Source organism: Sesamum indicum, linkage group LG4, assembly GCF_026168435.1.
Source record: "Sesamum indicum cultivar Baizhima isolate 11 linkage group LG4, ASM2616843v1, whole genome shotgun sequence".
Lineage (NCBI taxonomy): Eukaryota > Viridiplantae > Streptophyta > Magnoliopsida > Lamiales > Pedaliaceae > Sesamum > Sesamum indicum.
The window spans coordinates 2,274,476-2,295,898 of NC_142660.1; the positions used below are offsets into that span (position 1 = coordinate 2,274,476).

General features: G+C 36.7%; 2 protein-coding genes across 3 annotated transcripts; both read right to left on the reverse strand.

Moving 5' to 3' along the window:
* Window positions 1–197: 197 nt before the first annotated feature.
* LOC105159953 (Regulator of chromosome condensation (RCC1) family with FYVE zinc finger domain-containing protein) lies at window positions 198–6,641 on the reverse strand. 2 transcript variants are annotated; one of them, XM_011077186.3, is made up of 9 exons: window positions 5,781–6,641; window positions 5,525–5,611; window positions 5,073–5,162; window positions 4,434–4,514; window positions 4,126–4,308; window positions 1,926–4,001; window positions 1,145–1,291; window positions 728–1,017; window positions 198–577 (listed from the first exon to the last, which is right to left on the reverse strand). In XM_011077186.3, the coding sequence occupies exons 1-9, from the start codon at window positions 5,826–5,828 to the stop codon at window positions 484–486; spliced, it is 3,096 nt and encodes a 1,031-aa protein (XP_011075488.1). In that variant the 5' UTR covers window positions 5,829–6,641; the 3' UTR covers window positions 198–483. The 2 variants fall into 2 exon arrangements, with proteins under 2 accessions (XP_011075488.1, XP_011075486.1); XM_011077184.3 differs by having other exon boundaries at window positions 1,926–4,010; window positions 5,781–6,619.
* Window positions 6,642–7,364: 723 nt separating this feature from the next.
* Window positions 7,365–8,859, reverse strand: LOC105159954 (HVA22-like protein a). Its single transcript, XM_011077187.3, has 5 exons — window positions 8,645–8,859; window positions 8,448–8,474; window positions 8,212–8,334; window positions 7,858–8,098; window positions 7,365–7,571 (listed from the first exon to the last, which is right to left on the reverse strand). Exons 1-5 carry the CDS (start codon window positions 8,701–8,703, stop codon window positions 7,506–7,508), a joined length of 516 nt encoding a protein of 171 aa, XP_011075489.1. The 5' UTR covers window positions 8,704–8,859; the 3' UTR covers window positions 7,365–7,505.
* Between the last annotated feature and the right edge of the window lie 12,564 nt (window positions 8,860–21,423).

A 21,423-nucleotide genomic window follows, 5' to 3' on the forward strand; every position in this document is an offset into this window, starting at 1 on the left:
TGAATATGACCAAATTTGTTCCTTTAGAGAATGAGTCTGTTTTGGAATTTCTGTCCACTCTTATTACGACGTTAAACAAGTATAGTTTAGGTAATAACAAATACACTCTCAGTTGTTCTTTTTGTGTGTTTTAAAGTGCTAGAATCACTTCATTGGTGAACCATTGTGTAGAAATTTGGAAGGAGACGGCATCATGCTTCTTGTAAAAAGAAGACGACACTGTATTCATGAGTACCTGAAAATTTCTTAATCTCCCTGAAGTTTTAGAGCTACATTGGCGATTTCTCACTATAAATGGACGAACGGTAAAAGATTACTACTGCACAAACATGAGAAAACACCAAAATCCAAACATGTAAAGTTCTAGCAACAAAAGAAAACAACTACGAAAAGAATTTACAGTTAGCACCAGAAAGGAAGAACATCCTGAAGAAGTAGCCATCATGAATTTCAACTCTGTCGACAAGGCTGGTTGTTGTCAAGCTAAAGCACAGTTTTGATATTGTATCTCTCACATACCCTCGTCCCGTTTTCAGCCCACCACTTCTCTGCCTGATCCTCTGTGAAATGTTTCCTACTGCACGATGAGACCACAAAAATGCTCAGTCAACCAAACAAAAGTTAAGTAATAATAAGCTTCCTATATTTTTTTGAAAATATCAACAAGTTCTGTTTTCTTGAGATGCAATAAACTTTTGGAGAGAAAGGAATTGCAAATAATGCTAACCTGAAACGAACTCGTCTCAGTTCATTAACACCATTGGGTAAGCTGACAAGAGTTATGTAGACACCAGGCTCATCTTGTATAACCCGCTCCAATTTCTGTCCTTGAACCGTTGTTCCATTAGATAGTGGCAGAGTACTTGAATTGTCACTAAAATCACTCGTTGGAGAGGCTGCACTTGCCACGCTGCTCCTGTTGGATGGACAACTAATTTCACTTGCCATTTGCTCATTAGCATCCAAGTTGCTGGAGGCAAGCTGTTCCACTGGCACTCTTTCAGCCATCTCCTTCAACTGCCAGAAATGAGGAATTTATATATAGCAACTCCAGTCTATAGATTTATATCCTCTCGTTCTCCAGCATCTTTGTATCAGCTACAATACATAGTACTATGACTTCGAATATTAACAAAAGACCAACCTGAGCAGTGAGAGACTTGATCACTTCTTTTGCAGCTTTGCTTTTTTCAGCTTCATCTGCTGCCCGTGCATTCATCTCCTTCAGCTGCTTCGATTTTCTTGCCAGTTTAGCTTCAAGAACTTGGGTTTTGCTTGTAAGTTTTTCTACCTAAAAACATATCAATGAAAATGTAAGAAGGAAATGATGTCAACAGTTGGTAATAACTTCTGATTGGGTGTTTGTGTGCAGAATATTTGTGTTCAGGGACCTACTTTTTAGCTGCACAATGAAGTTGGACAATTACATAAAGTACGTGAACTCTTCCAATTACAATGCTCATGGAACAATAAAATATCTCCTACCAAACAAAAACATGGAAGTTAAGACAATATCCTATGTGGTTTCTTCTGGTTATGCGAGAGACCATGTACAGTCAGATGTTTCATAAGGTGAATGCAGCAATCTGACCCTGCATTATTTTCAGATATCAAATACAGAATAGGGGTAAGCGAAGGGAATAATTCCTCCATTGAAAATTTACATTGTTAGGGAACTACAACAGTATACAGTAACGTGTTTTCAGCCGTTAGGCCAAAACTAAAATTTCTGTTCCATTGAGATCCATTAACATCATCATGCAATTTTATAACCCAGAACTTATGAAAAGAAATTATATATTTTGTAGAAGCAATGAAGAACTCTGCAAAAATTTTAACTTAGACAGAGTCACTGAAAAAAATTAGAGAAGTCAGATATCAAAGCAAGTGAGATTTATTGGTTTACCATCTCCATAGAGGTTTACCTGTGCCTTTAAACTTCTGACCTCCAGGCTTAGGCTATCATTACCACCGATCCTCATATCATCTGGGGTTACTTCTGACGTCCGAAGGGTGAGAGATGAAGATGGTGAAGGTGTTGTAGACCTCAGAGAGCTCTTCCCAAGCACTGGAGATGGTGACCGAGAAAACAATCTAGAATCTGGAAGGAAAAACGAAAGAAAATTCTGAGAAGATCCAAATGGGCTAGTTGGTGATTTTGAAGAAATGCTTGGCCTCTGAATATTTCCGTTCTGAAGTGGAAATACACGATTATCATTTGATTCACATTTGACTGCAGAGCTTCTATCCGACTTGAATGACTCAGCAGATGAGAGTCTGGAAGCATTTCCTGGTAAACGAGGAACCCCAGTCTCCTTTTCAGTCGATTCACTGGGCTTATATGGCGAACCTCCAGTTTTAACATTACGAAGAACAGCTGCAGTATCTGCAGCCTTCTGTAATTTGGTGAAACAATCATCGCAAACACGATATGGCTTGTTCGTGCTAGGGGCTAAAGAGGCTTTAAGAGACTTCCTACTGCTACATGCTTTGCAAAAGACAAGTCCGCAGTTATAACAGTTATGACGCTTTCGTATGAAGTTAAAAGGAATATGGCAGCCAGAGCAAGAGGAATTGTCAGCACCAGATATCCATTTGTGGAGACATATAACGGCAGTAAAATTTGAACCACACGTTATGCTCTTCACTTGTTTATCTTTGAAGAATTTGACGAGTGTGGGCATGCTCCGGTCAGCATTGTCACCATGGCCGAGTTGCCCGTTTGCACCCTTACCCCAGGTATAAACTTCTGCTTTCGATGTCAAAACTACAACATGATGTGAACCACAAGCAATCTCTTCCACACAACTGTCTGTTATGTCACCTTTTACACGAGTAGGAAACTTTCCATCTGACACTGAAGCTCCCATGGCGTACACTTGTCCTGAAGAAGTCAGACCAACAGTGAAGTCATTCCCACAGGCTACCCGAGTAAAACTTGTGCCAACCAGAGAAGCGATGCACTGGGGAATGAGTCTGGAATTATTATCGCCATGCCCCAGCCGCCCTTTCTCCCCATCCCCCCATGTGAACAGATTTCCAGCTAAAGTCTGGCTGGATCTTCCAGAATTAGGAGATTCAGAATTAACTTCCACTACTGCTGCAGTGTGCCATGCACCACAAGCAACCCTCAAAATCTGCATTCCCTTTAAAGCTTCCACTTCCCGTGGAATACTGGTATTACTACGACTTCCATGTCCCAGTGCACCAAAAGTTCCATCTCCAAACGTAAACAGCCGGCCAGGAGATGCCAATAAAGCTGTATGCCAAGGACCACAAGAGACAAATGACACTTGTAGGCCATCAAGGGGTCCACCAACCCTTTTGGGGATCCAGTGACTGGCCTCGCTTCCATGCCCAAGCAAACCGCAGTTAAGAGAACCATCACCCCAAGTGTAAAGGTCACCAGAGAGTGTAACAGCACAAGTATGATACTCTCCACATGCTACCATATCAATGTTCTTGCCACTAAGATTTTCAATGAGCTTTGGATGGGAAATATCAGCTTCAACTCCATGACCAAGCCTACCCCCAGCCTCTTCACCCCAGCTGAATATTTCCCCTTGTTTAGTGACTAAAACTGCATGTCTCTTGCCGCAAGCAATATTTTGCACGTCAAGTACCACTGTTGACTCCAAAGCCTTGGGCAATAGAGCATCAACCTTCATGTTCGATGATCTACCAACTCTAATCAGACCACCTCCCATTACCCCGTGATCCATGCCTTCTCCCCAGATGAAAACATCTCCCAAGTTATCAAAATCCTCATTACAGGAACCTTGACTTGATGAACTTACAGCACTAGAAAGGCTCATCCTGAATGTATCGGCTCCCGAGGTTCGGGCATTTGGGTTTTCTACAGCCCCAGCTGGCTGGAAAGTGGGAAAAGAATCAGTGAGTTGAGGATACTTGGGTGTTGCAGTGATTGACACAACATCAGCAAATGCTTTTCCCAATCTGCTCTGAGAAGTATCATCAGATCGTTGGTTATCTCCCAGATCCTGAGGAAACTGAATTAGTTGGATGAAGATAGAGTTAAATACGGGAAAAGCTTAAAACATATTTATTTGCTAAAATGATAGGCTGTTTCGGGAAGATGAGAAGAAATAAGATAGTAGAACTCACAGAGAAACTTGATGTGGCAGCCCTCCGACCAGATGAACTAGTAGATAACCTGCGACCAAATAGACCATCTGATGATGCACTTTCATGCCTTGCTTCATTTCTTACTTTCTTGTAGTTAGCACGTGCAATCAGAGCTTTTAAACCAGCAAACCAAACCTCAGCTTCATCCTTATCTTTGCATATCTGTAAAATTTTAGAAACTAACATCGCATCAAGTTTGCTAAGAATCAAACTAAATTCTTCCAATTTGGCAGGTCAAAATGTTTACTAGTTGTTGATATTTAGTAAGAGAACAACTATAAGCTCACCAAATCCAAGGATCTGTCACTATATATAAGTGAAAACGACTGGTATTCCTTTTCGGGCCGAGGGTACCGCTGAAATATTGCCTGACAGGAGAAAAAGGTATCATGTATATCAAATGCTTCGAAGTAACAATCATCTTTAGTCTTGGAGCGATATAAAGCTAAAATAAGTTGCAAGTAGCATATAATGGAGATTCTTTGTTAAATACCAGTAGAAATAATTACAACATCTTGATAAAATCATCAAGTAAGCCTGATTTTTAGGCGTTAAAGATCTTGGAAGGTTTACCCTGAATTAACATGTCCCTTAAGATGCTGGGCCATAAAGAACTGACCCAAGTCAAACACAAACAGCCCAGTTTTCAAAAAATTTTCCCCTTGAACATTTCATTTAACATATCAATTAGGATATGCAAGTCCAGAGAGGTAGAGGTTTCTTTTCTGTTGGGCCATTCAATTGGCACAGAGAATTACAAATAGAAACCACATGTAAAACATAAATACTTATCATGAAGTTTCAATAGGAAATCAAATATTTGGATTCAGTTAAATAAATCCCACCATGCAATGTTCTGCAATAATGGAAAATAGAATCCTCACAAGAGTTTCGTGGCTTTTGCTTAAATCATTGGTCATACTTACAGTCCTCTGTCCAGGAATTATCTTTGAAACTTGACGTAGCTCGAGCTGTTTTTCATCTTTTCCATAGTACCATATCAGGGTAGACTCATCCTGAAATTTGGCCACAACTATCATTTAACTAGAATGTCTTACCATCATATTTATAGAAACAAAAAAAAAAGGCCTAACTAATTAAACTTTGCTGTTTATACTATGAAATAAGTAAAATCTGATGTCTTGACCTCATTAAAATAATTTTACGTTAGCATGATGGAATGCCGAACAATCATCAAGATACTCCAACTCAGCGCATCAAATACAAGTTATTTCTTTATTCGTTACATTTGCAGTGAGTAGTGTCTAGAATGTTTCGTGAACATTACAAGAACATAACACGTATGCCTCATGAGATGACTTAATATAAAATTTTGAGATGATTCGAATTAGAATGAAATTCATGAACAACAACTTACTGAAGAAAGTCGAAATGGGCAAAACTTCGGCTTCCCTCTCCGTCCATACTTCAGCAGGTGTGCCCCTTTCTTAAGGGCTGTAATGGCCTGGAAGAGAAAGACTTTGTAACAATATAACTTCACTCAAATCATCTATAAATTTCGCTAAGGATTATAACATTTTCTCAAGAAATTCTCTTAAGGAACCTATAGATAATACTAATCAGTAAACAAGCAATTATCTAATTGGAATGCTCATAGAAAATACAGAATATACCTGGTCAATGTCTCTGTCCACAAGACTAGGCCTCTGCAAATCAGCCATTCACGTTGCAATATAACTAGGTGCAACAACCCACCAATCAGACCAAAACCCATTTGAATTATCAAGAAATCTTGTGTTCACCCTCCTATTCTTCTCCATAAAACAGAATCCCTGAACTCAAAGATCCATAATTCAGTTTCTTCATTTACCCCATTCTCAAATCCCCAAACAGGCCTTCAAGATCAAAAATCCCACTTCTTTGTTGAAGAAAAATTTTGGAGCCTTCTCAAACACGCATCAAAGATTCAGCATATTAGAACCCGGGAAGAAAGATTCTTCAGCAGCTGACCCACTGGTCAAGATCAAATCTTGAACCCTAAAGAAGTATTTTCTTGATTTTCAATTCTTAGCCATGCATGACAATAGGGGAAAACTCAAGCCTCCGGAGACAATGTCCTTAAAAAATGAGAATGAATGCCTTCATCTACCCATCTTCTCTTTAGAAATCAACCAAAAATTCTTGCAAATGAAGATGACATCAAACACATGAACAAAAACCAAGAACAAAAAAAGGAAATGAGGTTGTTTTTCCTCTGGGAGTTCAAAATCCAATTTGGGCAACAAAATATCTTCCAGAAACAAAGAATATTGATTCTTGAAATGAAAAGGGTTTTTTGTGAAGGGATTATGGGATTTGGAAAGGGTTGAAATTTTCAGGTTGAGACCCCTCTAACGTGCATACCTTCTGTAGATTTTTCGTGTTTATTTCGTTTCTCTCTCTCTCTCTCTCTGCATTTCTATTTCTCAACATTCCTTTTTTTCCGGGAAGATGCCATGTCATCAACTGAAAGTCAGTTTGTTTGCGGATTCGGATATTCCATGATTGGGACAGTTTCGCTTTTGTCATTTTCTTCAATCTCTCTCTCTCTACAAATATAGCCAAAGCAATTTGTCCGAATGACAGGATATGATCAATTCATAACAAGATTGCCCCCATGCACACTCGCCTGCCCCTACCAGATCATGCTTCAAACTCATAAACACGACTATGGCCTCGACACTATTTATTCTAATTTTTCGTTTCATGTTGCTAACTGTTATTTTCGAAATATTTGGTGATTTTCCCCTCGTTTGTCATTGCAAAATATTGTATTTTATTTTCATGCTTATTAAGTCGTACAAACCACTTAAGTTTGTGTTAGTCGTTTTACTTGGTATCAGAGATGCGAAATGGTTGTATTTGAATTAGGTAATTGGGGAAAAACATTAAAAAAAAAAAAAAAACTCTTTTAAAAGCATAATTAAAATTTAGCTTTTTGTCCATCCGTTTTGAACTTACAGCTCAGTAATTAAGACCACAACCCAACAAAAACAAACCCAAACCCAATCCCAATTCAACACGAATTGTGTAGAATAGCATCAGAATGGGTTTTAACCCAGATTACTGTAACCCATTGTTGAGCCCATACCCCTGGTGATGTCTGAAGGGCCCATTTCCAGACAAACAAACATCATTACTTTTAAGGATGGGGAATCATAAGATACAGTAAGTACCCTCCTTACATCATAATATCAATACCTAAAGAAACAAATTAATGTTCATAACATAGTAGTACTATATATCAAGATTCAACATTAATTAATCAGACAAGCCCAGGAGTTTTTAGAAAGATCCATCACAGACAATTAGTAGTTCATGACAGCCACACTGAAACACCAGTTCTCAAATTAACTTCACTAATACTCATAATCATCATGAAAGATTGTGTAGCTGCTCCGCCTGTTTCTTGCTTCTCTGTCAGCCTACACCCACAAAAAAGACAGAAGAATCTCATCACTATATAACATCATATGTCAATTGATTTATCAGTACTACAAAGTATGTCAAGAAACAAATCTTCTTCTAAAACATAGTCATCCCTCATGTTCTCTTACACAAGATATTGTCCGTTTTCGCCAAAACCAAAATGTAAACTTTGGGCTTATATACCGCTCAAACCATCGGCTCCATCCACAATGGGATGACAGTACACGCTCACCGTCAATCTCAAAACAAGAGAGATTTAGCCAGGAAGTTGAGTAAAATTACCCGGGCTATGAGCCTTTCAAAGGCTTCAGGTCCGTTTTCTTCTATATACTTCTCGGCGGCAGTTAGAACATCATCGGGCTTACTGAAAATATCCTTCTTCCGGGGCACGTACCACAGCTTAACCTGCGGGTTCCTGTAGAAAGGCCTGATCCAATTCTCGTACACATACGCTGCCCCGTTGAAGTAAGGCAGTACCAGCCAGCATATGGCGATCAGCTTCGCGTAAGACCAAATGGGAAACCTTAATTGTGATTAAACAAGAAGAGTTCAGTTCAATTTACTTATATTGTAATAAGTAGTGCAGGTTGATGATGAAACAAGACTTATAATTAGTGAGAATTGGTCATTAATTACCATTCAAGTACTTTAGCAAAAGTGAGCTCGAATAGAGTTATGAGAGAGTAAAGAACCCAATATGTGAGCCATTGCTGGTCGTCTGCACGGGATTTTGTCTCTATGGCTTTGATGGAACAATATCTGGAGGTCATATACATGTTATATATGTTGTTATTTTTGTTGTATTTATATATATATATATATATATATATATCCTATGGCAGAAATTAAAGAAAGTGATGAGAAGTACTTACAGCGGAAAAACAAGAGAAAGCAGGGGCCTGATGACAAGCAAATTAAACAAAGAATAAATAATAGTAAACATTAATGTACTTACAAAAACCAGCTTCGGCTGGCCTGGAAAAGACAACATTAACGTTCATTAATTACAATGTCTGTGTGTGTGTGTTTCCGTAAGGAAATGAAGAAAGTGATGGTTGCTATAGCTTACATTGCAAGAACATCAATGTTCTTTGCCACAACGGTGAAGACGTTGTCTCCGGAGCCCATCTTCTGATGAAGAATTCTTGATCTTGGCAGCTCAGAATTGGTAGTGATAGTGAGTGAGCACTTGGGATCGTAAGAACAAGAAATTAAAGGTGTGTGAACACAATGATTTAATGCATGTTTTCTGCCCAAAAAGGTGGGGTTTCTTTTTTTTTCTTTTTTGAAAAAAGTGAGCTCTCGGAGTACATAAAAAGGTGATTTGGAAGAAAAAACAGGACCCCCCAAATTGATGATGGAGATTTATAATCTCTTCTCTGTGCTTCACCAAGAAAGAGGCACCGAAATTTTGACTATGGGATACAAAGCCTGTAGCCAGTAGTGGGATTTATTTTCTTTTGTTTTTGAACGCAAATTATATTATTTTAGTGAAATTTTGAATATTTTTAGAATGATTTTTTATTTAGAGGTTGTTTGTTGAATTCATTTTATCCAAATCAGGAACGATCGAATCAAATAACATAAAGAATATGATACACTAGTAATGCGATTGGTCATTTTTTCTAAAACCAGACACACCGTGCGTGTATTTATCCTATAGTTTGATCAAGTCGGGCCAACTTGATGTGGGTTAGAATTTTTCGTTGTTTGGATTAGTTTATAAGTTCTTTAAGGTAACATATATAAGATGTATGATAGTTTATAAAATGTTATGAAGTGTTTTGCAATTTTTTAGAAATTTTTTTTTATAAATTCTAAAAAAAACGTTAGGAGTTTATAAGCATTTTAAGAAAAGTAAAGAGTTGTTAATTTATTTTTGAAATTTTGATAATTTTTTTTAAATTGATTACAAATTTATTATTTTGTAACTTTATTTCATTGAAATACTTTTATAAATTTATTTTTAAATAAAATATAATATTTATAAATTTAAAAAAAACTTATAAGATGTATGAAATTATAAAATTTTTAATTCTTGCCCAGTGTGAAAAGGTGACGGTCATTTGAAAGCTATTGACTATGTGTGAATGATGATGCATTATAATTTGGCCATATGTGGAGCAATATAATTGCATTAATTTAATTAATATATCAATATTATTTTTAAAATAATAAATCAAATTAAATTAATTATAATAAACTCATATAAAATAATAAGATATATATATACCTAAACGTATAGTGAAGCTCGAATATGTAATTTTAAACTTTTTTATTAATTTCAACTTTAATTACTAAACTAAAATATTATTATTAGTGCAGTATAACTAAACATTGGATTCTTGTCACATTGGATTAAGATTATAAATTACTCTTAAGTGAAATTGGTAAAGGGGGGAGTACATGTCAAAGACGTAAGAAAAAGAGTAAGATCATCCGAAATAATCAGTTTTAAATACAATTTAACTCCTTGTGAGATGTGAAATGAAAAAAAAAAATTCCTGTAAAAAATTATTTGTAGATTGCCCCGTTTTAGAAAATAAAACAAATCATTCCTTATGTAAACCATTACAGGGAGTACTTTATTATTTTTTCAAAATATAGAAATTAATTAACTATTTTTTTATAGGAATTTTTGGCTTATTTATCATATCATAGAGAGTAAATTGTATTTTTCTCGGTGATAATACACTAATTTATTTATTTTTATTATATTTGTTCTTTACTAGAATTTAGATGTTTAAGAAAAAGTAGTAACAGAAATGAATAAAGTATTTGATTGGACTACTTTTTAGGGGCCTCCAAATGAATAAACAACATGACATGTTTCCTTAAAGTAACTAAATTCTCGCCTGTTTGCCTTTGAATTTATTTATTACTGTCTCAAAAGCTTCGATCTATGGATCGACCAGTTGACAATTCCTAGAATGTTTAATGTTGTTTTGTGTGTCTTCTGTTGTCGACTACACAGTGATTTGTTCTCCTTCATTGTTTGGTTGTTCTATATCTATGTGGAGATTTATGTAACTTGATGCTTCCGACGATGTTGACCAACAAATTCCTGCTAGGCTCTAGTAGAATCAATCCATACATGCTGCCTTTGCGGGCAAGGAAGTTGTCGCCTTTCAACCTCCTGAAATATATGGTAATTACTAAAAAAAAAAATGGTGGAACTTCGCCACCAGGTCACAAAGGAGAGCATACCCACTGAACGTGGTATTCCCTTCAGCAAGAACATCATGATGGAGGAGCTCCTTACTCATTTTCGAGCATCTTCGTACCTATTTGCTTACAATGGTAACACTAATCCAGCTAAGCAAACCTGTAAGTTCGAAAACACAGCTCTGCTGTATAGGTATACTAATGGCAGGAAGCTTTTTCTCGACCGTGGAACGCTTATAATTTTGGGAAGTTTTATTCCTAAAATCCCTACTTTCTAATTACAGCTTGCTATCCTTGTATCAAGCATTATCTCACATGGATAAAGATAATTCTTGTTTCCTAACTTGTGTTACTGATAGGCTTATTTTTCATCTCCTAGCTAACTCCAAATAAGCCGCCACCACCAGCTAGCGCACATTTTTGCATAAGTCGTCCTTAGCTGGCGTACGCACTTACATAAGCTGCTCCTAGCCGGCGGGCGCTCCTAATAAATTGCCACCAACAAGTGCACCCTCCTAATAAGCTACCCTTAGTTGACACAAGCATCTACATGAGTCGCCCCTAGTTAGAGCACGTTTCCAATAAGTTGCCCCTGGCTCGTACATGCACTTACGTAAGTTGCCACCAGCTAGTGCATGCAATGACACAAGTAGCTACTAGTTGGTACACAACATCTAATTCAGCTATCACCAGCTAGTACATAAGCCTTACAAGCAGCTACCAGTTAACACACTTACTTCAGTTTCTAGCTGGGAGCTGCCTTCTATTGGCATATCTATTTCAGCATAATGCTAATAAAACATGCTTAGGCTAACTTACTACTTGAGTTCTATCCTTTCTCACTTAATGTGAGATCATATATTCCTCTCTAATGACAGGATCAGCTACAATAAGTACGCATGCACCATTTGGTCATAATAGGTCAACATTTCATGCCCTATAACAGGTTGCCTAAACCTACAGGCTTGTTGTAGCAAACATCTACTTGCTTAGGTTAAGAATTATCTTACCTACTTACGTAGTTTTCTAGCTAAACTTGTGTGATATGTCACCCATTTTTACTACTTGGATAACTTATACTAACAGGAGACAGAGAAATCTCCCTATCATATCCTACTTAGCTTTACTCTAATATCTGTAGGGAACATTCTTACACATACAAATTAGGATTAAAGGCAATTTTCGTCTCCTAACTTCAGGCCATTCTCGTTTTAGTCTCCTAAGTTACTAGGATTCCATTTTGGTCTCGTAAAACTGAAAAAATCTCAATTTTGGTACAAATTTGATTAGAAAGTTGAGTCACTTGCCGGAAAAAGTCATATGCCAAGCATGTGACTTTTTAAATTGGGGATTGCATTGTGATTGGCTGAAAATAAAAGGCTTAAAGGCAATTTTCGTCCCCTAACTTCAGGTCATTCTTGTTTTAGTCCCCTAACTTCATGCCATGTCTTCACCACATAATCTTTTTCAGCCAATCACAATGCAAGCCCTAATTTAAAATGTCACATGCCTGGCATGTGACTTTTTCCGGTGAGTGGCTCAACTTTCCAACCAAATTTCTACCAAAATTGAGATTTTTTCAGTTTTACGAGACCAAAATGGAACCCTAGTAATTAAGGAGACTAAAATGAGAATGGCCTGAAGTTAGCGGACGAAAATTGCCTTTAAGCCTATAAATTATGTATTTCTCAGTCAAGAGTTTATAACTTGCACGAACAACAAAGCATAGAAAAAATTCAAACAACCAAGTTAATTAAATATCATCTACATCCTCGCGCTCTAGTTCTTTCGGATAGAAGGACTCTCAAGCTGAAGTCCTTCAGCTGGTCAACTTACTCAAGAAGCCCAGCAGGATTCGTCTTGCTCATGAGCATGAAAGGTCTCTTATTTTTTGCAAGATGTCCTACCTACTCTAGTTCCAGCTCTACGATTTGCACTCCTAGAGTGGTGATGGGGGGGGGAGTGATGATGGATATGAGCCCAGCTGGTCTAACAGCAGAGAGGTAAGGCTCACTAGCAGAGAAGCATAGCCCACAGGCTTACATGTAACTTTACTAAACTGGCAGATCCAACAAACAAATCCATTCCAGTCAAACACGTTATCATATTGTTGGACAGGCATATCATATAGCTTGCCAACACATTATGGCATATCATCCTAAAATATCTTTAGGTGGCTCTAAGTAAAGTGACGGAAAATGAGTTGGGAATCCACGAGTAATGAATTCTCGGATTTTCAGACAGACCTGGCATGACTTGGTAAAATAGTCATAACTCTTTCAATATTTATTCAAATCACAAACGATTTTTTCTAGATGATAGCCAACTCAAATGCTTTTTCTAATAGCGTACGACACTCTACAACAATCACGTATCCTATTCTGTATACACTTATATATCGGAGCTTTGTGCAGTCATTTTGTAACATTATTATTCACTCTCAAACTCTTACTTATTCTCTCAATTTCTTTCAATTTTTAGACTATTTTAAGCCTATATTTTGCACTCGAAATTAATATATATACTTGATCATTATTTTTCATCATTATTCTCACTTTGATGCATGTTTTCTTTACTCTATTTCAGTAAAAGCGTTATTGATATAAATATCAGAGTAATAACCATTGTCTTATAAGGATAGTCCTCGGTGATGCATCTTAGGATTTTTCTTGATGATCCTTCGACCTTGTAATGTGGCAAAAAATTTAGTACGCATTATAACAATATAAGGACAAAACTTCATTTAACCCGGCTATATATGTGGTGTGTTTTGCAAGTCATTAACAAAAAAAAAATGGATTATCAATTTTCTATATTATAAATTATTAAAATTAAAAATTACAGTAAATCAATGCTATTTACTATGTTCAGACAAAATTATTGTAAAAACACAAGCAATGACAACCACAACTAATTTATTTTTTAATGATATTTTAGTTATAATAAAATAAATATTATAGCTAATATTTTAACATCAGTAGCAAAAATAACAATTAATATATAATCACTGTACAACGGTAATTGAATGGTAGTATTCACCATGATCGGTATTTCAATTTTGATCATGGTAAAGTTAATTTACTCCTAGTCTTAATTTTCCTTCTATCCAAAAATATGCAAGCATAGTAGAAATGGTTTCTTACACGTCGAGAAGTTGTAGAAATTAGTCCTAGGAAAACACAGACTTACGCAACATCATCGTATATGTAGGAAAATTATAGTTCTGATCAAGTTTGATCGAACTAAATCAATCATAAAATAAGTGTGTACACTTGCTATGTGATTGGTCACTTTTCCTTAACTGTACACCAATCATAAGACAAATGTGTTGCACTTGTCGTATGATTGATTTAATTTGACCGAATTCGAGCTAAAACTTTCCATATATATATTACAGTGAAATTAAGCCATAAACTAATCAGATGTGGAAACACATAAATGAAGTTTGGGGAAATAGCAATTTTCGTCCCGCAATTTAAGGCCTTTCCACCTTCTGTTTTATTAGTTATCGAATTCTCACTTTTTGTCTCATAACTTCTAAAAAATACTACTTTTGGTCTCATATGTTACGGAATTCTCACATGGGGTTCCACAACTTACAAAAAGTAACACTTTTGATCCCATATAGTTAGGGGTGGGCATCGGATCGGGTAGTTCGAGTTCGGGTAGTTCGGGTCGGGTTTGAAAAAAATGAACCCGAACCCGACTAAGTCGGATACCCGACCAATCGGGTACCCGACAGTCGGGTTCGGGTTTTTTAGCTTCAAAAAATGTACAAGCTCAATTTTTCAAAATGAAAGTAATTCACTCTATGTAAATCTAAAATATAAGTTATGGACACAAATACTTAAAGCTTTACATAAATACCAAAAAAAAAAGAGTTCAATCACACCCATAAATTATCATAGGTTTTTGTAAATTATTTTAGTAACAACAATAAAGCCAAGGGCTCCTAAATCCTAATGCCTACAGACTGAAAAAGCAACTAGCTCATATCACATTTTCATCCTCGAGTCCTCGACCTGTCAAGCATTAAACATACAAAGTGGAAGAACTATTAGAGAAAGTCAAACAAATTAAAAATTTAATATTACACAATGAGGTTCTACCGTTCTAATACCTTGTCAAAAATTTACAAGTACCAGTTAGCACCATTAAATGTCAATAATTGTTGAATCACCCCCCAACTTAGTCAACTCTACAACAAAATAGAAAGTAGTTAGAAAAGTAAAATATATAAGTAGAATACATAGAATTGAACAATAATCAAAATACAAAAAAAAGAATAAATAAATACCTTTCTCAACCACTTCAATTTCACTCAAATCCTCCTCAATGCTAATTGGTTTGGAGTCTTTTCATATCCAATCTTGAGTACAAATAAACGCTTGCACTATTTTAGGAGACAAAGAGCTCCTAAAAGTGTCAAGAACACGACCACCAGTACTAAATGCGGATTCCGAGGCAACAGTTGAGACTGGAACTGCTAATATATCCCGAGCCATTTTGGAAAGAATGGGAAACCTTTGGGCGTTTACTCTCCACCAATTTAGTATGTCAAATTTGTCTCTATGCATTTCAACATCCTCACCAAGATATTTCTCTAATTCCGGTTTCACACGATCCCCTTTTCCACCTGATTTGTACATACTGAACTCTTGTTCTATGGTGAACGCACGAGTCGCTTCATAATCAGTGTATTGCGTAGATGTCCCAACTGAAGAGGAAGATGATGAAGAAACACGACTAAATGATGATCCCGGGCTTTCTAGCGTTCCTTGAAAACTATGATCGTATCTCAACTTATAATCATTAAACAACTCGTAAAGTCCATCTCTCACTTGTTCTTTCATCACATTGCTTTGTTCGGTACCACCATACAATTTATCAAAGCTAAATTCAATGAACTCCAATTTATGACGTGGATCAAGGATCACAGCATAATATAAAATCATATTCATCTTCTCAATTGATCCCCAATATTTGTCATACTTTTCTTTCATCTTTCTTGCCATCTCATTTAATTCAACATCATTACTACTTAACCAATATCTGAGAAGCAAGTCAACTTCACATATTTCACGAAAAACCAAATTAGATGTGACATACAAAGCACCAGAAATGCGCAAAGTGAGATTGTAAAAATGCCTTAAAAATTTCACCAATACCTTGCCCTCTCCCAATATTTGTCATACTTTTCTTTCATCTTTCTTGCCATCTCATTTAATTCAACATCATTACTACTTAACCAATATCTGATAAGCAAGTCAACTTCACATATTTCACGAAAAACCAAATTAGATGTGACATACAAAGCACCAGAAATGCGCAAAGTGAGACTGTAAAAATGCCTTAAAAATTTCACCAATACCTTGCCCTCTCCCAATCATAATCAGTCGGTATCCCATCAAATGGTTGTCTCGAAAGATCAGTCTTATAGGCAAGATCTGCATCTTCATAAGCATCAAATGCGAGCTTAAGGCTTATAGTCGTCTCCAACATCAAGTAGGTAGAGTTCCATCTAGTAGGCACATCAAGAGATAACAATTTTTTCGTTTCCAATTTTTCAAATTCAACACACTCTTGAAATTTCTTGTACCTAGCTGGAGAATTCCTAATATACCTGATGGCCCCTCTAATATGAGAGATAGTTTCATGCTCACCCTTTAAACCATCCTGCACAACGAGGTTAACTATATGTGCCATACACCTCATGTGCACATATCTCCCACCTAAGATGTTTTGCCCCCAATTTTCAAACTTCTTTTTCAAGTAAACGATAGCCCCATCATTGGAAGACGCATTATCAAAAGTGATAGAGAAAACCCTGTCAACACCCCAATCAAGCAAGCATTTTTTTACTCATTTACCTATTTCTTCACTTTTATGCCCGATAATTGGACAAAAGTTCAAAATTCTTTTGTGCAAGTTCCAATCATCATCAATAAAGTGAGCAGTGAGACACATATAATTGACTTTTTGAATGGATGTCCAAGTGTCTGTAGTGATGCAAACCCGTTGAGCATGATCTTTAATAAACGACTTCAATCTTGCTCTTTCATGCACATATATATTGAAAATATCTTTCGTTATTGTTCTTCTTGATGGAATAGCAAACATCGGGCATGCAACAGACAAGAAATGCCTAAATCCAGGATGTTCGACTAACTTAAATGAAAGTTCATCCACAACCAGCATGTGACACAAAGCTTCTCTAGTTTTGTCTTGCTCAAATCTCCAATTAACAAGAGGGGCGTCTCTATCACCAATGCGAGTTGGTTGGAAAGACAATCTATTTTGATTTCTGGTGATTTTTTGGGGCTTTTTCTTGCAAGATTCTAATGGTTTTTCAAAGGTCTAGTTCCATGTGGTTTTTGATCGGCTTTGATCTCTTTACTACAATATTTGCACCTAGCCTTTTGGACATTATCCTTTTCACAATAAAATTTAACGAAATGATCCCAATATGGTGATCTAGAAGCCACTACCCTCTTTTTTCTTTTTTTAGAATCACCTAAAACATCTTCCTCCTCATCCTCTCCCTCCAACTCCTTATCAATATTATCATCAAAATAATGCTCAACATTCTCAAGATGATCACCACTAACCTGATTTTTCAATCCATCCATATTTATGGTTTGGGCATTCGGTGACGAGTAACTCTGATTTTTGCATGTGATAGTTAGATTATTAATTTTTTTAACCTAATAACCTGTCTCTGCAGACAATGAATGGCCAACAAAACAGTATGCAACAGGATGAAGATGAAACATGCAAATGCAACTTCAATGTGACATTTCAGCAAACACTGAGTATGCATACAAACTTACCTTCAAAATCAAAATGTAAAACAAATTAAAACTAACCAAAAATCTAATTACAACAACAATACATAACTATTATATGATTAAATCAACAAAACAACTCCAATCATTGAAAAATTACCAGGCACAATTCTGAAAATTCGCAAAAATAGCGACTGTTGTCGGCGATGAAGGAGAGCTCGTCGTCGTCGGAGTCCAGTGGGTGGCGCGGCCGCAGCGACTGGTTGCCGGCGACAGCAGCAACAACGGCAGCAACAAATCAACAATGGCAGTAAGGAAAGAAACAGGAGCAAGAATGCAGGAGCAGCAGCAAGCAAGGGTTTTCTTTTTGGCTTGTACCCGTAGCACTAGCAGCCCTTTTTCCCCTTCTCCTAATCGGGTACCCAATCGGGTTTTCCGGGTGGATATTTAATATCGAACCCGAACCCGATTGGGAAGAACGGGTTTCGGGATAACCTGAAACCGAAAAGAATCCGACAAACCTGATCCGATTTGCCGTTACCCGATCGGGTCGGGTCGGGACCCGAAACCCGACCCGTTCGCCCACCCCTACATACAGTTAACGGTTGCGTGGCTTTTTTCATTAAATACGAAAACGTGTCATGGGAAAACTATTATTTTTTAAAAATTACAGAACTGAAAGTAACATTTCCATAATCAATGGAATCAAAATTGAAAAGGCCCTAATTACAAGAAAAAAAAAAGCATTATTTCTCTAATGAAGTCCATATTAATTTTCTATGATAAATAAGCAATTAATATAATACTTGGCATGAATTGCAACATTGATTTTCCAAAAATCGAATCTGAAGATATTTTGTCCATGGAAAGCAGCAGCAGAACATGTACTGTACTGTATACTGGGCTTGGTGGAATTATTATTATTTCTGTACAGCATGTATGTATGTCTAAATGGATTTTGAACATCTCATGTACGTAGAACGACGACCGTGCATGATGTACGCACGTACGTACTCATATTATTACAACAAATCAGAAGGGCAGTCCGATAACCTAAATATGTCCTGGAAAGATGCTCTTCTTCAAACCATGATTGTAATTTCCAGTTTAAAAAGAAACAAGACTGTGATAATTATTATTTTTTTAAAAAAAGTTTCAAGAAACAGGACAATTAATGAACGGCCAGATTTCCAGGTTGGTAAGGCATGTGTGGTAGGGCCAACCCATCACCTGAGAACTGCAGCCGGCCACCTTATATGAGGAGGAGAAGGGATTGTTGCTTATGTACTTAGTAAATATGTATCTCAGGTTTTGGGGTTGTTATATCTTTTTGTGGGCTTAAATGAATTTTTGGGCTCGTAATTTAATTACGACATTTGGTTTTTAGGTTAGCATTTTTACTGTATTTTTTTTAATCCTCGCGATTCCGATACCTTTTCTCGCTGAGAGAACAAAATGGACTAGAACTGTAGCAATTAAAAAAATATAAGACCAAAATACTATTTTAAAAAATTTAAGGACAAAAACATAAAATTATGACTTAAGTTACGGAACAAAATTATCAATTTCATGATAAGTGGAACAACAGCGGTGATGTGATGACAACAGAATTTTCTGAACTAATAATTATGAGTTGCATGAAACACTAAATTAATTAGTTGTAATTTCTGTTTGATTTTCTTAAAATTTAAAGATAACTGAAATTGCATGGGATTTGGTTTTAGGTAATTCAATGTTAAATATCTCTTAATTACATTTTAGGGTTTTTGAATGAATATTAAGTTATGTTCAAATTAGATAGAAATTAAATGAACTGTGGATTAAAAATTACAACACGAAAAGGATAAAGAGAATGAAAATTGGAAATGCTAATGCACACAATTAATAAAAGTGTAATATTAATACTCCTAGATTGATTTCGTTCTTGATATATACCTAAGATGAGAAAGAGAGATTGTAAAATTACCTGTAGCAGCTTGGCCCTGAATCTCTGTAGCAGCTTGGCCCTGAATCAGTTTAAGTTGCTGATGCTTCTGCAGAATGAAGAAGGAGGAAGAAGGACTACAGTAGCAGAGGAAGGAGGAAGAAGGACTACAGTAGCAGAGTTGTTATCGCATTCCCGCTTCGCTACCACGACTTACGTCACTTAAATTAGAATACGTTTTCTCATAGCCGTTGTTCATTCTTTCCTGTCACTTATAAAAGCGCTATCACGTCTTTTAAGTAGGAAAGCGATTTATTAGTTTTCAGCAGTTATTTCCGTTAGCCTTGTATATATGAGAGGCCTTCGTCCTCTTCAGCAAAAGAACTGTAACACAGACCAAACTATTCTTGTTTCTTGAATAAATTTCAACTGATTTTCTTCCATGGATTCCCTGCGCACAACTCTCCATACTTTCACATGGTATCAGAGCCATCATTGATGGTCTCTGATTACCTCCTCTTTCCCTTCTCCTACTGATATATACGTTTCCAGAAATTCCCTCTGTCCCTTAATTGAAATAAGCCATGGGAGAAGAATCGGAGAACTTCAAGATTCATCACAGTGAAAATCCAGGATTAAGCCTGGTTACAAATCTTCTAGATGGAACGAATTTTCTCTCCTGGAGTAGATCTGTCAAATTAACCCTGGGGGTTAAAATGAAGATGGGCTTCATTACCGGAGAAGCTGTCAAACCTACAGAGGGTGGAAAAGAACTCGAACAGTGGATAAGATGCGATAATCTGGTGACATGTTGGATATTGAACTCAATATCCAAGGATATAGTCGAAAGCTTTATGTATACTAAAACTTCAAGAGATCTATGGATTGAGTTGGAAACAAGGTTTGGACAAAGCAACGGTCCGATGATATATAGGCTGAAGAGGGAGATGATCTCAGTCACTCAAGGCACCCTGTCTGTATCTGCTTATTTCAGCAAACTAAAGAAAATATGGGACGAGTTGGATAATATTGTACCAACTCCAGAATGCAGCTGCGGTGCAATGAAAATCATTTCAGAAATGAAAGAGTCAGACCAGTTGATGCAATTCTTAGTAGGATTGAATGAAGTTTTTGATCAGACAAGAAATCAAATCTTGATGATGGACCCACTCCCAAACACAAGCAGAGCTTACTCTATGGTACTGAAAATGGAAAGCCAAAGGGACATCACTCCCAGCAATGTGTGCCCACCACAAAATATGGCAATGCAAGTCATAAGAACAATTGAAAAACCAAAGGGATTTCAGAAAAGAAGAAACAACATTGACAAGAAATCCTAGATTTGTAAGCATTGTGGGAAGACCGGACATACAAAGGAGGTTTGCTTTGAAATCTATGGCTTTCCAGATTGGTACAAGAATCTGATTGAACAAAAAAAGGGGAACAATAGGGCCTTGGTAGCTGCAGATTCTACAGAACAAGTACATAATGCAACCAGTGAAGGGACTGTTGCTGAGATAGTGAGAACCGAGCTCCAGAAATATTTTGGAGGAATAGAACACGGAGCATCTACAAATAACAGCATTACAGGAGCTGAATACGCTGGTAAATGTTCTAAAACTTCTTTGGTTAACAAGCTATGCTCCAACTTATGGGTTATAGACAGTGGTGCTACCACACACATGTCCAATAATCTAGCCTTTTTTGACAAACTTTATACTAACAAGACTAATTCTTCTATTCATCTTGCAGATGGTACACAACACTCTGTCATTAAGGCAGGGAACATACTTTTATTTGATAAAATCCCTTTATATGATGTTGCTTATGTTCCTAAATTGAGGTTTAATCTTCTTTCTGTTAGCAAGCTGTGCTGTAAATCTGATATTACTTTTAAGTTCTTCCCTACCTATTGTGTAATGCAGGACCAGAGGACTAAACAAATCCTCGGAGTAGGAAGCCTTATAGGGAAGC